The 13,685-nt window shown below is 50.4% G+C and overlaps 1 protein-coding gene across 6 annotated transcripts in view; it reads left to right on the forward strand.

Annotated features, from left to right (window-relative positions):
• TTC7B (tetratricopeptide repeat domain 7B) overlaps nucleotides 1–13,685 on the forward strand; it is a 209,687-nt gene that overhangs the window by 112,672 nt on the left and 83,330 nt on the right. For all 6 annotated transcript variants that reach the window (XM_037031805.1, XM_037031806.1, XM_037031807.1 and 3 more), the window contains 5 exons: nucleotides 2,950–3,033; nucleotides 4,012–4,116; nucleotides 5,905–6,022; nucleotides 8,045–8,102; nucleotides 13,529–13,601. In XM_037031805.1, the coding sequence (XP_036887700.1) occupies nucleotides 2,950–3,033; nucleotides 4,012–4,116; nucleotides 5,905–6,022; nucleotides 8,045–8,102; nucleotides 13,529–13,601 (438 nt within the window). The remainder of the gene's footprint in view (nucleotides 1–2,949; nucleotides 3,034–4,011; nucleotides 4,117–5,904; nucleotides 6,023–8,044; nucleotides 8,103–13,528; nucleotides 13,602–13,685) is intronic.

Below are 13,685 nucleotides of genomic sequence, written 5' to 3' on the forward strand. Positions count from 1 at the left end.
TACTAACACTAGTCCTTGTGGGGGCTCTGCCCTCGCCACGCAGTGACCTCCCAAAGGCCCCACCTTCTAACACTGTCACGTGGGGTCAGGTCTCTACATAGGATCTTTGGGGGGTCACAAACCTTCCCGTCCACACCACTCGTTAAGGGAAAAAGTGACAAACATGCTCTTATCTGGTTCTGGGAGGTTGTGCGCTGTTCCTGAGGACCTCAGCTGGGGTCCTTTTCTAAAACGAAGTAACATTTTGTAAAACAAATAACTATTTCTGGCATGGTGCTTTATACACTTGCATTTTTACCCAGGTGTCCTTTGTCCATATTCCTGACAACACTTCCCCCTTCCCCCCCATTATGCCCCACGGACAAAGCCAAGGGGGGTAGGATCAAGGGAGGGAGGTGGGGATGCCTGGGGGCGGGGAATGGAGACAACTGTACTCAAACAACAAAAATTAATGAATAAATAAATTTCATAGCTAAAAAAATAAATTGGAATATTTATACATTAAATATGGGTAAAGTAATAGGTATTATGCAGTTTTCTTTCTTAATATAAGAATGTTAAGTTTTTTTAAAAAGAGGTTAACCTTTTTTTAGCCCTTACAAGCCTATGTCTGAGGTACTATCCTTCTGTGTATTAACGAATCATGCTTATGTGTATTAACTAGCTTAGCCTTCTTGATAATGCTACATTAATTACTATTATATTGCCCATTTTACAGGGAGGAATCTAGGTATAGAATGGTTAATTGGCTTGTCCAGATTCACACATTTCATCTGCAGCAGCATTGCCTACATTATTTCCAGCTACTAGATTATTTCTACTGAAGTTGTCAATTCCCTGCTCTGGAAGATTCTTAGGCAGAAACTAAGGGTTTGTTAGAAGAGGGGCCTGAAGCACTCAGCTGGGTGTACGTACTTTCAGGGCCTTGGTTGTAAGTAATGGAGCTGACTAGTTAGGCAGAAAAGAGGTCTACTGAGGCCTGCGGCTCCGCGGGTCCACAGAAGGCTGAAACATGGGTGTGAGCGGAAGCCGAGGGGGCCAGGCCCCTGCCCCAGTTTGTTCTGGAGGGCCTCTACCAACCCCGCCGCATCTGTGGCCCCCCAGGCCTGGCCACGGGGAATAATGCTGAGGGTCTCGTCCAACCTCACTACTCCGGGGGCAAAGGGCTGGCAGGGGCACCTGAGTGGCACCTCCTCGGGTCAGGTGACACTCCAAGCGTTCTCCTCCCTTCACCCTTCCTGCAAAGTAGAGAGGCTGCTTCCCTTCTACCTAGGGTGCCTGTGCCCCTGAAATAAGAAGTCAGAAGAGATTTGTGGTGATAGGCAGCCAAAATGACAAATGTCCTCTCCCTTGGGGACCTCACCTGGGTGCTGCCCAAGTTCCCTTGTAGCCTCTGAGTCAGCTGTTTAGGAAGGCTGGTGTTTTCCTGTAACACCTGGAATGAAGCTTCCTGGACGTGTTTTTCCCTGAGTATGATGACTATGTTAGCCTTTGGCACAAAGGAAAACAAGGATGCGCACTTCTTTGTATCATGTAGCTTCTGACTCAGAACAGACTTTCAGCTGCTGAACTCCATTCGTTTATCAGGAAAACAGTTGATGTTTATCATTCCTCTTTGCAAAAGGAGAAAAAAACGTTTTGACATTTCATAAACATCTAAATGTTTCTGAGTGTCTATGTGAATACTCAGTGGCTGTACTGCACCGAATTGGTTGAACAGAACCGTCGGAACCAACCTGTTTTTGATCATCCTCTCCTACCCCTTCTCTCCACCTGCCCTTCCCTTTGCCGAATCTCTGGCAACGTGATTACTGTTCTTCTCTCTCCTTCATCATCCCTTGCTCCCTTCCCTGAATCAGTTTCTAAGTACTGTTGGCTTTTCATTGCTCAGTGTTCTGTCCATAACACCTACCTCCCCCACTGATTCCCAGCCCCTACCACCCCACAGCTGGATTAGGCATCCCCCCACTACCCCAGCTTGATCTTTCCTGGAAGCTGCTCTAGGATTTTCCCACACTGTGCTTCTTAAAGGCATAGGAGCAGGATCCTCTTGCTTACCAACAAAGCAGAGCAGTTATGAGGGCTCTGGGGCCAGGTTCACGGTCCAGCGCTGCCACGCAGTGTCTGTGGTAGTGAGAGGTGGACCCGGATGTAACCAACAAACTTACGGTGACTTAACCAAGTAGGCGTTTACTTTGTCCCCCACGACGAGAAGGCTGGCGAGAGGCCACAGCGTCTCATGGCATGAGGGGCCCAGCTCTTTCTCTCTTTCTGCTCAGTCATTCCAGAGAATGGCTGTCCCACCCTGGATAGTGATGACTTTCGGAGCACAGAGGAGGGCGACCCAAAGCTGGGGTGGACAGGGAGATGGGACAACTTTGACAACGAGCTGCCACAGCCCAGGCCGGTCTTCCAGCCTGACCTCTCCCTCCCTGCCATGCACTGTGGCTGCATTTGTACCGGCCCCCTCACCGTCGCCAAGTGAGGGCACACCCTGTCACCCATACCTGTGCTTCCTGGAGCGCCATTTCCAAGTCGTAGCTGAGGTTTCCATTCTCATGAGTCGAGGCCCAGCTCAAACGCATTCCTCCAAGATGCCCTTCCCGAGTCCCGTCACCACTGTCCTGTAGTGCTTGCGTCTTCCACCCTGGGGGCACTTGTCCGGTGGGGCCCTGTGTTCGAGCGATTTGTGCACTTGCCACTTTGCTTGTGCTGGATGAAAAGCTGCTGGAGGCCCTGGGTCATCCCAGCCAACGACGGGTGGTCCGGGCTTCCAGTGTGAGGCATCCTCCCCTGTGGGGACTCCCAGGAGGGATCTGGTGGGGGATCAGGTTTGAGCAATGAAGGATCTAGTGGGTCTCACCTCGATGCACATACACACAAACCCGCACGTGGCCAGTGGGCCTAGCGGTTCTCAGATGTTTGCATCTGTCGTTCTTTCCAAACCAGTGCCTGGAAAGAGCCATGAAGTTTGCCTTTGAGGAGTTCCACCTCTGGTACCAGTTCGCTCTGTCGCTCATGGCTGCTGGAAAAGTGAGTCCCCCTCTGTGGCGTGCAGTTTTGCACATCGGGGCTCAGTGCCTTCGCATTGCAAGGGGTCACGTACCACCTCTCAGAAGTCTAAACCAACTGAATCTGCCCTCTGGTCCTTTGTAAATGAGCATTCACGTTTAATTATTTGGGGGTCAGCATAGACACACCATTGAGAAGAATTATGAAATACTTGCCTTTTTGTGCCCTTGGTAACTTCACCATGGTGATATGGGGCTAAAACTCAGGCTAGTTTCTTCCCACCCAAGCCTTTCCCTCATTTGGGAGTGCAGACTTATTCCCGGAGGGGAAGTCGTTTAGTTCTCTTTAGCAATTTGGGATGTTAGGCGGCATGTGGTATTAGCTGCAAGTGTCAGCTTTGGAGTCCACCTGCTGGAGTTACGGTCTGGGCTCTGTGACTAGGTCACTTAGTACCTCAGCTTCCTCTTCAGTAAAATGTGGTCATAATGGGACCTGCCTCAAGGAATGGTGATCCGGTAAGTGAGATGACGCCCACTGGGTGCCCAGTGTAGTACCCCCCACGTAGCACATACCCAGTGAAGATATTTGGACCATTTAGCGAGTCTGCCATTTAGTAAATTGTTAAGTCTGTGATGTAAGATTATTTGGGCTAAGTGGAGATATATTTATTATAGTATGCTATAAATTGGACCGTTTACTTTTTACAATAACAGGAGCCTCCGCCATCTTTGTTTTTAGCTTATTTTTACACTGGCTACCCAAGTAGGGGAGAAAATGTAGGTGATTCCCGGGAAGCATTCCCACTTGTCTGAACCCACCGTCACTTAGGGGCCCCGAGCTCTGGTGGTTGCTGGCCCCAGGCGCCCCCCGCATGGGTGGCGGCTCCAAGGTGGAAAACCTCATTAAGAGGGCAGCTAACGCAGCACCCCTGGGGGGAGGTGTTAGTGTTTGGTTCTGCCCAGCATTGCGAGTTTCACAGAAATAATCTCCTCCGCCCAGTCTGCCCGTGCTGTGAAGGTGCTGAAGGAGTGCATCCGGCTGAAGCCCGACGACGCCACCATCCCCCTCCTGGCCGCCAAGCTGTGCATGGGCTCCCTTCACTGGGTGAGTACGGTGGGCTCCATGCAGGGCAGGGCTGCAGGGCTGCACGCTCCGGCTGCACCCACACAGGGCTGTCCATGCCCTAGGCCCCTGGCCTCCTCAGGCTTCACGCGCCGCCCGCAGGACGGTGAGAATCAGCGTGTGCCAGGGCCCCAGGTTGGCCCAGTCCCTGGCACCGGGCTTCAGAAGCAGAAGTGATAAGGCAGAACTGGCGCCCACGCTCAGGTGCATCGCCATGGGGAGGCGACGTGGGGCTGCGAGGTGTGTGCCGCTCGCATGTAAGCCCACCCGCCTTTCTCCGCTCCACTGCCTTCCATCTGCCTTCCTCCTCAGGTGGTCTGGTCCAGGTCCGAACCTGGGAGCAGCCCCGTGGGTGACAGTGTTGGTGCCCTTCAAACATATGCCATCTCCTTCTCAATGGAAAGTAGAAAAGTGAGACCGATTACTGAGAGGGGTTTTAGTTTCTTTTCTCTGACTTTATATCAAGATTAGTGATAAGAAGAATTGTCCCAAAAGACAGAAGGACCTTGCTAAGGCTTTTTTTTTTTTATCATGGTGGTCCTTGCTGTTAGTGTGTCCCTCCCCCGGGGGCAAAAGTAAGCCTTGTGAAGAAAGGGTTCTGCCTTTGTTCAATTTTATTTGGTAAAATGTGAGAGAAAGAAGACACTTTGGAAGAGCAGGCTGTCGCCGGAAACAGGCAGCAGCGAAGGCAGCGACGTGTGGCCTGCGCAGGTTTTGCTGGTTTGGAGCCAGGAGGCCGCCAGCGCAGGAGCAGGGTGGATAGGGCGGCGCCCCCCTCCCCACCCCCCTCCTTGGTCTGGAACCGCTGGTCTCCAGCCGTGACCCTGGGCGCACTGCCTAGCCGGGGCGCTGTTCCGGGCGGTGGCACATCTGTCTCCAACGCCTGAGGTGAACCCACTCTTTTTTTTTCCCCAAAGATGAAAGCAACACATCTCTTCTGTTTATATTTTTTCCATTTTTATTATTAAAACTTCCAAACACCACAGAAGTAAGGAGAGTAATGAACGCCCATGCCCTGTTCCTCCAACTTTAAAAGCATCAGCATTCGCCATACTTCCAAGGAACGAGCCCTATTATTTTTGCCTCTGATCACTGTGGGAAAGGCCTGGGTGTGGGTGTAGTTTGTAGGTGCACATTCTCTCTGGCATCTGCTGATGCCAGGTCCACGTGCTGTGCGTTGTGAAATAAAGAGATGGAGTTTTGACATTCTTAACAGGCTGTGGGAAACAGAATCCAAGTCTAAATGGATTCATTATGTTAAAAAAAATGCGTGACCCAAACACAAAACATTTCAAAAACTTTATTATTTACATGTACGGGGTGGACAAAAGGAGGTTTACAGTTGTGAGGGCACAACACAGAGTTTATTCTTGTGTTATTACTTATTGATTATTTATTTGTGCTACGACTGTAAACCTACTGTTGCCCACCCCTGTATCTAAAATGCAACTTCTGAGTGCCTTGCACAACCCGACTGCAGAGCCAGTAGTAAAAGGGAAGATCAGACAGGTAGGAGCCCTGCCAGGTGTGAAAGTGACTTCGGAAAAGAGGACAAAAAGAAAACTGTCAGGAGAAGAGGCAAGGTAGGAGTCCGAGGACTGTTAGGCTGTGACTCAGAAAATGGAATGGTGGCCAGAGTGGGACTGGGAGACCTGGGAGTTGTTTTCACGGTGACTCACAGGAGTCTGCTTTTGGCAGCCGGTGGTCGTGGTAACTCATGTTAGAAACTCTGCAGGTTGTTCATTGTTTTTCATCTGTCTGGTTTTTCAGTTGGAAGAGGCTGAGAAGTTTGCCAAAACAGTCGTCGATGTGGGAGAGAAGACATCCGAGTTCAAGGCCAAAGGCTACTTAGCTCTGGGGCTCACGTACAGTCTGCAGGCCACTGATGGTGAGCAAGGCCCCACCCCGTAGGGGCCGTGGATGGGGGCTGGGCTGCCCATCTGTGCGGCAGGGCTCCCACCGCTCCCTCCGTCCCTGGGGGCGTATACACTGGGTGGTTCTGCTGTGCTGTCCCGCGGGGCCCTGCTGCTGTGTCCTTGTTGCTTGGACTGCCTAGAGAATGGGAGGCAAGGGACCAAGGCCTTGCACCAGGGCTCCCAGCCTCTCTTCCAGGTGCAGGGGGCTGGTGGTGCACAGGTGGCCAGCTGGCAGGTGCAGGGCATCTGCCATGAGGTGCAAGGTGAGCGGGGAGCCCTGAGAACCGATTCACCTGACCCAGCCTGTGCCTGCCTGTGCCCCAGCACTTGGTTGGGTTGTCCTGGAGCGAAAGGACGTTGGGTCTTCGGCACAGGAATGCAGCCGAGTCCAGGGCCAGCCACTTCCCGGAAGCTCCCCCCGGTTGGTCAGCATCCGCCCCTTCTCCAGGTGTACACTCTAATTCGCAGATATGCCCGCGTGCAGTGCGACAGTGCCCCAGACACCCTGGCAGTGATAGCACACGTCTTGGATACACTTAGGGTTTTGGTGGCCAGGCTCTGGCTAAAAAATGTTTCCTACACTTCATGAAGTTTTCAGTGATGTTTGCAGAAAGCATAAACCGATAAATTGTTTTTTCAGGACTCTATTATTCCTTTAAAATTTATTGTTGAATATGAAATATTCAGGGTGGAGCCCCCACCCTGCTCAGGAGCCGGAGTCCAGCGCCATCGTGGGGCTCTTCGTGCACCCCTCCCGCTCGGGCCCCGGGGAGAAAATACTGTCCCGACTTTTCAATGGCACTCACTTACTTCCTTTGTCTGTATAGTTATAGCATTTTTACATGTTACCCCAAATTTTTCTTTCCTCTGCTTTAAAATCTCAAATGCCCTGAACAAGTGTTGCCTATTCGTTGATTTTTAATAATAGATTTTTGCAAACATTTTATGCACACATGAGATACTGGCAATACCCAGCACATTATTGTACGTATAGTAGGCTTTCAGTGGAGTGTGAATTTAATGCCATATATTTATCTGTATAGATTCTTAGTTTGGACTCTACCCCTAATTAGCCCTGTTACCCTGGGAGAGTCGCTTGACCCTGTTGGGCCTCACTGTGCATCCGTGACTCAGTTGGGCCCCTCTGTAGTCCCCTCTGGCTGGGCGGGTCCTGTTCTGTGAGCCACGGGTTACAGGCACAGCCAGCTCTCTGGGGCAGCCTTCGACCACCCTCAGTGTGGTGTCGGGATGGGGTCTGCCACAGCGCAGCTAGTGGTTAAGGGCCTCCTCCCGTTCCAGCCATAAACAGGTTCCTCCGGGACTTTTTCACACGCCCCAGTAAAACGTGCCCTTTCAGTTCCCACGACAGACTCCAAGGGATCCAGACTCACATGCTGTCCACTGGGGAAGTGTTGGCTCACAGCAAGGTAGCCTCACACCGTGGAGCCGATTTTCCCGTTTCAGCGTTGGGTCTGCCCGGTCGATCCCTGTGTTCATATCCAGATATTGAGGGTCCTGTCATTGCACCATGTGACTTAAACTGGCCTTTCCAGGCGTCAAGCTAGTGCCCTGGGCCAAGGATCATAGCTCCTCTGTGCCAGAAGCACCTCTGAAGGCCATCCGGTCCAACCCCACTGGGCCTTGATTATCTTCTCTGCCATTGGGTAGAGCCAGGCTTCACCCACGCCTGCACTCGAGAAAACAGACATCATCCCCTCTGGACTTCCGGAATGGTCTTTGAAAGATGGCCCCCTACGTCTGAGGGCACTAAGAGTGGCCATGCTATTCACGCTGTCCCCTTGACGTCATTCCTTGTGTTCCTAACAAGTACCAGGGCCTCGGCTTCCATGGTGCCTGGGATAGAACTGGGCTCACAGGCACCCAGAATCTGTTGCTTATAACCCAACTTTATGTATAGTTTTTGTGATAGGTTTTGTATGTGTTCAAAACTCCCTGAACTTCCATGGCCCTGACCAGCTGAACCCTTTTCACAGCTTCGTTGCGAGGGATGCAGGAGGTCCTGCAGAAAAAGGCGCTCCTTGCATTTCAGAGGTGAGTGGGAGTCCGTCTTTTTGCTCGGCTGCACAGAATGACACCACAGTATGATAAGTAGAAAAGGCAGAGATATTTATAAAGATTATGTAAACAGTGTTTCACCCCTGGGAGTGTTCACTGATGATACAATATCAGAACTCGCTGCATCGTCTGTTGCCATGTTACTCTGTATTCTTGATCTGCTCCTCCACTGGGCACATTTTATCAGTTCCTAATAAAGCAGTTCAGCTCCAAGAAGATAGATACTTTGTACGTCTAGGGAGATGATTCCTTTTATTAAAGACATTTGTCACCATCTAGAAAAGGGATCATTTCTTTCCAGCTTTTTTTTTAACCTGTCAAGTTGCAGATTAAGAAATGAAAAGGCCAGATTTTAGGACAGTCTCTGAAATACTCCACGACAGTCAGGCCAGCCCGTCCCCTCCAGCCTGGCCACACTGCACGATGCTTTGTGCTCATCTGCGTCCGCGCACCTCTCATGAAATTCAGAGAATGCTTTATAACCAGCGAGCGCTTGAGTGTCATAGTGTTTGTTCACATTCCTTATGTAACCTCATCCTCACCCCTCCCCATTCAGCAGACAGGGCAAGGAGCATGCTCACTGCAGGTGAGGGACCACCCTGCAGGGCTGGGAAGAGTTGCCAGAGTCACATCTCTCTTGAATGGTCAGGGTAGGCCCAGGGTTTCCTGACTCTCAGCCAGCCATTCTGGTGCCTGCCGCACCACATTGCCCTCATTTCATTCTTATTGCAGCTATAATAAATCACTGCAATGAATCATTGCCTGGAAGTACAGGCCCATGATGTCAAATCTCTAATTGCTATTGACCCTTTCACTACAAAGACATCTGAGTCACATTGCTTTCTTGGAGTGGTGTTAGGAACTTAGTTACTTGCACCCAAGTGTCACAAGGACGTCTCAATACCTAAGAACCTTTGTCGGATCTCCCTCCTAGAACTGGGTTGCCCACAGCTTTGCTGCTGCCTGCGCGGTCCTCTTTTCATGACCTCGCTCTCCTGTGGTTCCAGTCAGTCTGAACTCTTTCATCTCATTTCCGTGTCCCACCAGGCCGGCCAATGGCACCTTGCCTTGCCAGGCCCAGACTAGGTGACGACAGAGAAGGCACCAACTGACTTCTGCAGATGGGGCTCCTGCCTCTGTGCCGAGCCCCTGCCGGCTTCTTCAGGGTGGGAGTGTGGAAAGCGTTTCCATTTCAAGCGATTGGGAGCTTTCGACTCTCCAGTCCCACTTTGTCACACACACCCAGGAATGCCTAAGGAAGCGGTCATTGGGTCTCTTTCGCTTACGTCTGCGCACCTTACCAGCTCTGTGGAAACAGCCGTGGCGGTGGGCTGCCCCGAGGCTTCGGAATTTGTGGCTGCGGGTTCTGTAACAGCTGTCCCATTGGCCTGAATTCCTTTTTGTTCCTTCGACTTAGGCTTTTTAGCTTGGAATTCAAAGAGATTTTTAAAACATTAGTTCATGCGGGAATGAAGAGTAATAAAATCCTACTCACCTATGTGATTTGCTGTGGAAGGCTAAACTACATTAGTATTTGTGCGAAATAAAGAATATTTTTCAAAGAAATAAAATTATTTTGTTTCGAGTACACATTAACTAGGACTGTTCTAGTGCATTGTAGACTTAATCTGTAAGGAAAGATTTTAAGTAAATATGAATGATTTGTATTGCTCCCTAAATGTAAATGAATATTTAAAAACCACTTGAATGAGAAGTACTTTTTTTTCACCATGTATTTAAATTCCCTCCCCACAATGCTATTTATACTATTGTTTGGCAATTTTTGTTTAAAAAGAAAAAAAGTGCCAATGTAGATGTAAAAATTAACTCAATTTTTCTAGAGTCGGAATTCAGAAAGGTTCACAGAGGCTTTTAAGGCCCCCCACTTGCGTTTCTGCATTGTAATATTGAGGCCCTCAACTGTTTGCACAGAAACGCAACCCGAGCAGCAGGACAAATTCATCTGTCCCATTCAAAAAAAAGAAACACGTGTGCATGGCTTCCTAAAGATGCCGAACTGATCTGGGGGCCGCCCCTGTGCATGCTCGCACCCACAGCGAGAAGCCTGTAGGCAGTGGCAGAGAGCACGCTGCAGAGACGTGGTGCCCAGCACGCAGACATCTGGGCTGCTCCGTGAGAAAGAGGCAGTGTGTGTTGTTTGTGGTTGTTCCTAGGTGTGATGCGCAATCTCACATCCTTGTCCTCTCTCCCTGTGGCTCGAATTTAAGCCTGAATGTAGTGCGATTTGTGTGTAGGGAATGACCCCCCCCTCCCAGTTTGTCAGGAAGGTGTAGTGTCCTGGACCCTGGGACTTTCAGGGCCAAGTCCAGGGAAATCCTGGGCAGAGCAGGACATGCTGGCCATCCTGTGGGTGTCACTAACAGGATGTTCCCAAATAGTAGATCTGACCAGGTTTGCATAGGTTTTTTTTTTTTTTTACCTGAGCAATACACCCACCACACATCTGCTGTAATCTAGACCAAGGGGGCTTCCAGGAGAATGGACCAAACGAGGCAGCAGGGTGACAGAGTGGAGAGTCCAGGCCTCAGAGCGTCACTTCTAGCTCTGTCTCTTTCGCTGGATGGTCTTGGACCAGATGCTTAATAGTAGATGCTTTCTAAGTTGTAGTTATTGTTGTTGCAAAGTGTGTCTCTTACTGACCAGGGTCAAAAATGATCAGCTTTTTCTATAGTGTTGGTTCAGTTCTGGAGCACATTGGAGAGTCTGGGAGAGCATTGGGGTGGACCTCAAGGTGTCCTGGGTTGTAGACAGGTGGTCTGGGAGGCCTATCCCCAGCTCTGCAGCAGCAGCCTGGCACGCCTCTCGGGGGGCCCCGCTCCAACTGCATTGTAATGGCCACCGTGGGTCTCCCCAGGTTCTGGTGGTAGAAGGGATGTTCCTCAAGGAAAGGCACCTACGTGCTTTGTCTCCCCAGCAGTTGGCACAGGCATCACATAGGGACCCAATAATGTGGGCTGGTGGGTAGATGAATGGATGGATGGGCAGAGGGATGGATGGATGGGTGGATGGATGGATGGATGGGTGAGTAGACAGAGGATAGATGGGTGGCCTGGTGACCCATCTAACAATTCTTTACTTATGAACAAGAAATTAAATTCGTTGGTATGGAGCTGCTTTGACGAGGGAAGCTCTTAGTGAGCACCCCTGTGGTTTTTCTTAGCAGCACCACCAGATGCCCGCTGTATGGGGATGGGGTTTATGGGCTGCGTTGTATTCACGTGCAGAGCTCAGCAGGCTCATAGTTCTCAAGAACATGGATTACTTCCCTCTCTCACGCACCGCTCAGCTACACCCGTCGAGCGGTCAGCAGTGGGCACACCACAGAATCACCACAGTGGTTCTGCCACGGGAAGCACCGCTGCCGAGTTGTTCTGCACAACGGAAGCCGGTGTTCGAGAGTCTCAGGCGGTTGACACCATGCACTTTTTCTCGTTTCGCTGGGCATTCTTATTTGCTTTCCCAAGCTAAAGTGGTCAGTTTAACTTATTTGCCAAATTACAAAAATGAGATTTTTGAGACATCTGTGTTTCAGTTGTGCTTCATTAGAAAATCTGACTGTTGGATACCCATCATTAGCCAAGTTTGCAGTTCTTCAGATGTTGCCCTAACCCACCCCGAAAGGCCAAGGTCTCTAGCACTTGGGTTGGTCTCTTCAGTGCTGTGGCTAACAGTTAACAATCATTTGCTGATGCCAGGGTGGGGCCTGGGGTCCGAACCATTACCCGGAACCCACCAGACCATTGCCGGCTTTGTACTCGGCTGGTGTTGAGTAGAGTCAACCACGGATCTGATTTAACCTCACTTGTGCAAAATCTAAACTGGGCTGAGAAAACGATAGCTCAGAGGAATTCTTTTTTGACGGTTGTAGAAACCTGGCCTTTTGGTAATTATGAAAGAAATGAGATAAAATAAAGAATGCTAAATAAGTCACTGTCTCTTTATAACTGATTTTGTACTCGTTTTCCCTGAATGACGGGAGAGACAGAAACCGTGACATCCCAATCCTATTTCCTACCAGCACCAAAGGGAAAAAGTCTTTGATGTACAAATTCATGGGAAAACCAATACTGATGCAACAGTAAAAACTGGAGCATGCTGGCAGGAACGAGACGTCTGAAAGGGCAATGCAGGCAAACAGCCTGAGCCTCTTCCCCAAAGGTGAGGGGAGTCCCTAGACTGTGTCTCGAGCCAGAGTCACTGGTGAGGTAACCAGGGAGGCGACTTGAGGTGCTTTGCTCTCAAGAGCAGTGAAAGGACAGAGACCCGCCTTGCTCCCTCCTGTCCGCCCACCTACGGTTCTGCATTTGCACGGACAGTGTCCCGGGTCGTGGGACTTGGGGTGTTTTCCAAGGTAGACACGTGGAAGACTTTGTAGTGTTTGTCCCCACAGCAGACGGACACTTCCATGAGGAGGCCTCACTAGTGGAGAGAGCCATCCTCGGCATGTTCGCTGCCGCTGGCTCCCTAGTGATGTGGCTTGCTTCTTTACCCTGAATTTGCTTTCTGCTGCTAGAAGACTTCCTTTAATCACAGAATGTTGACAGAACAGCGGGAAGGTTTGTTTACTATCTGGGCCCTACCGTTTTTAATTAGTCTGCTCCAATGTGCCTTTTAAAGAAAGTATAAGTTTGTTTTCTCTTCCCTCCAGACTTTCAGCACAGAATATGTTACATACGGTCTCGTTTTGAGTTGCTCCTGGTGAACTATGATTGGCTTTCACATAAAAGCAAGAATAACCCCATTTGCAGATCACCAGGAGGCCAGCACAGCCTCTTCCCATCTGGCGTCCAAGGCCAGTCAGTAAAACCAAACCCAGAGCTGAGCCTCAGCCTGACGCGCCCGACTTACACAGCCGCAGTTTGCAAGGTGCATGGCACCTGGCAGCTTCAGAGGACTGAATGAGGAGCCTGTAGTTAGTCCATCAATAACCAAAACCTCGTTTTACAAGCAAAGCCGGGTCTTGATTTTCAGGTCGTTCCTCTGAAATTCAGAAATTTGGATGAAGTAGCAAAGTTAAGGCCAAGCCAAAACTTATGCAAAGCAGCTGTCACGTTAGCAAGTGCACCTCCCAGCGTGACGTGAGGGCCTCTTCTGCTCGGTGTGCCAGGGGTCAGAGCTCGGGGCCTGCGGATTCTCTGCCTGCGGCTCCTGCTCAAAGCTGGCGTCACTGGCTGCCCCTTCAGAGGCAAGCATGAAGCATGCTTCTGTGTCATACCTACGTGCAGAAAAGGGAGAACGCGTCGCATTTGTTAGTGAACAAAGGCGGAGAGTTGAAATGAAACAGTCAGTAGTTAAATATGTGGCCTTGGTGTAAAAATGCAAATGTGAATGCCTGTTTGAGACCCTCCCCCTCGTGCTAATGGCCGTCACTGCTTTTTCAGGGCCCACAGTCTGTCACCTACCGACCACCAAGCAGCTTTCTACCTGGCTCTGCAGCTCGCCATCTCCAGACAGGTCGGTTTCTCGAATGTTTCCTGCATTGGGTGCATGCTCTTCTTGGTCCGGCTCCTTCGACGCCTCAGTCTGAGCTAGTAGCTG

This window comes from Sturnira hondurensis, unplaced genomic scaffold, assembly GCF_014824575.4.
Source record: "Sturnira hondurensis isolate 20B ecotype Veracruz unplaced genomic scaffold, ASM1482457v3 Scaffold0021143, whole genome shotgun sequence".
Taxonomy (NCBI): domain Eukaryota; kingdom Metazoa; phylum Chordata; class Mammalia; order Chiroptera; family Phyllostomidae; genus Sturnira; species Sturnira hondurensis.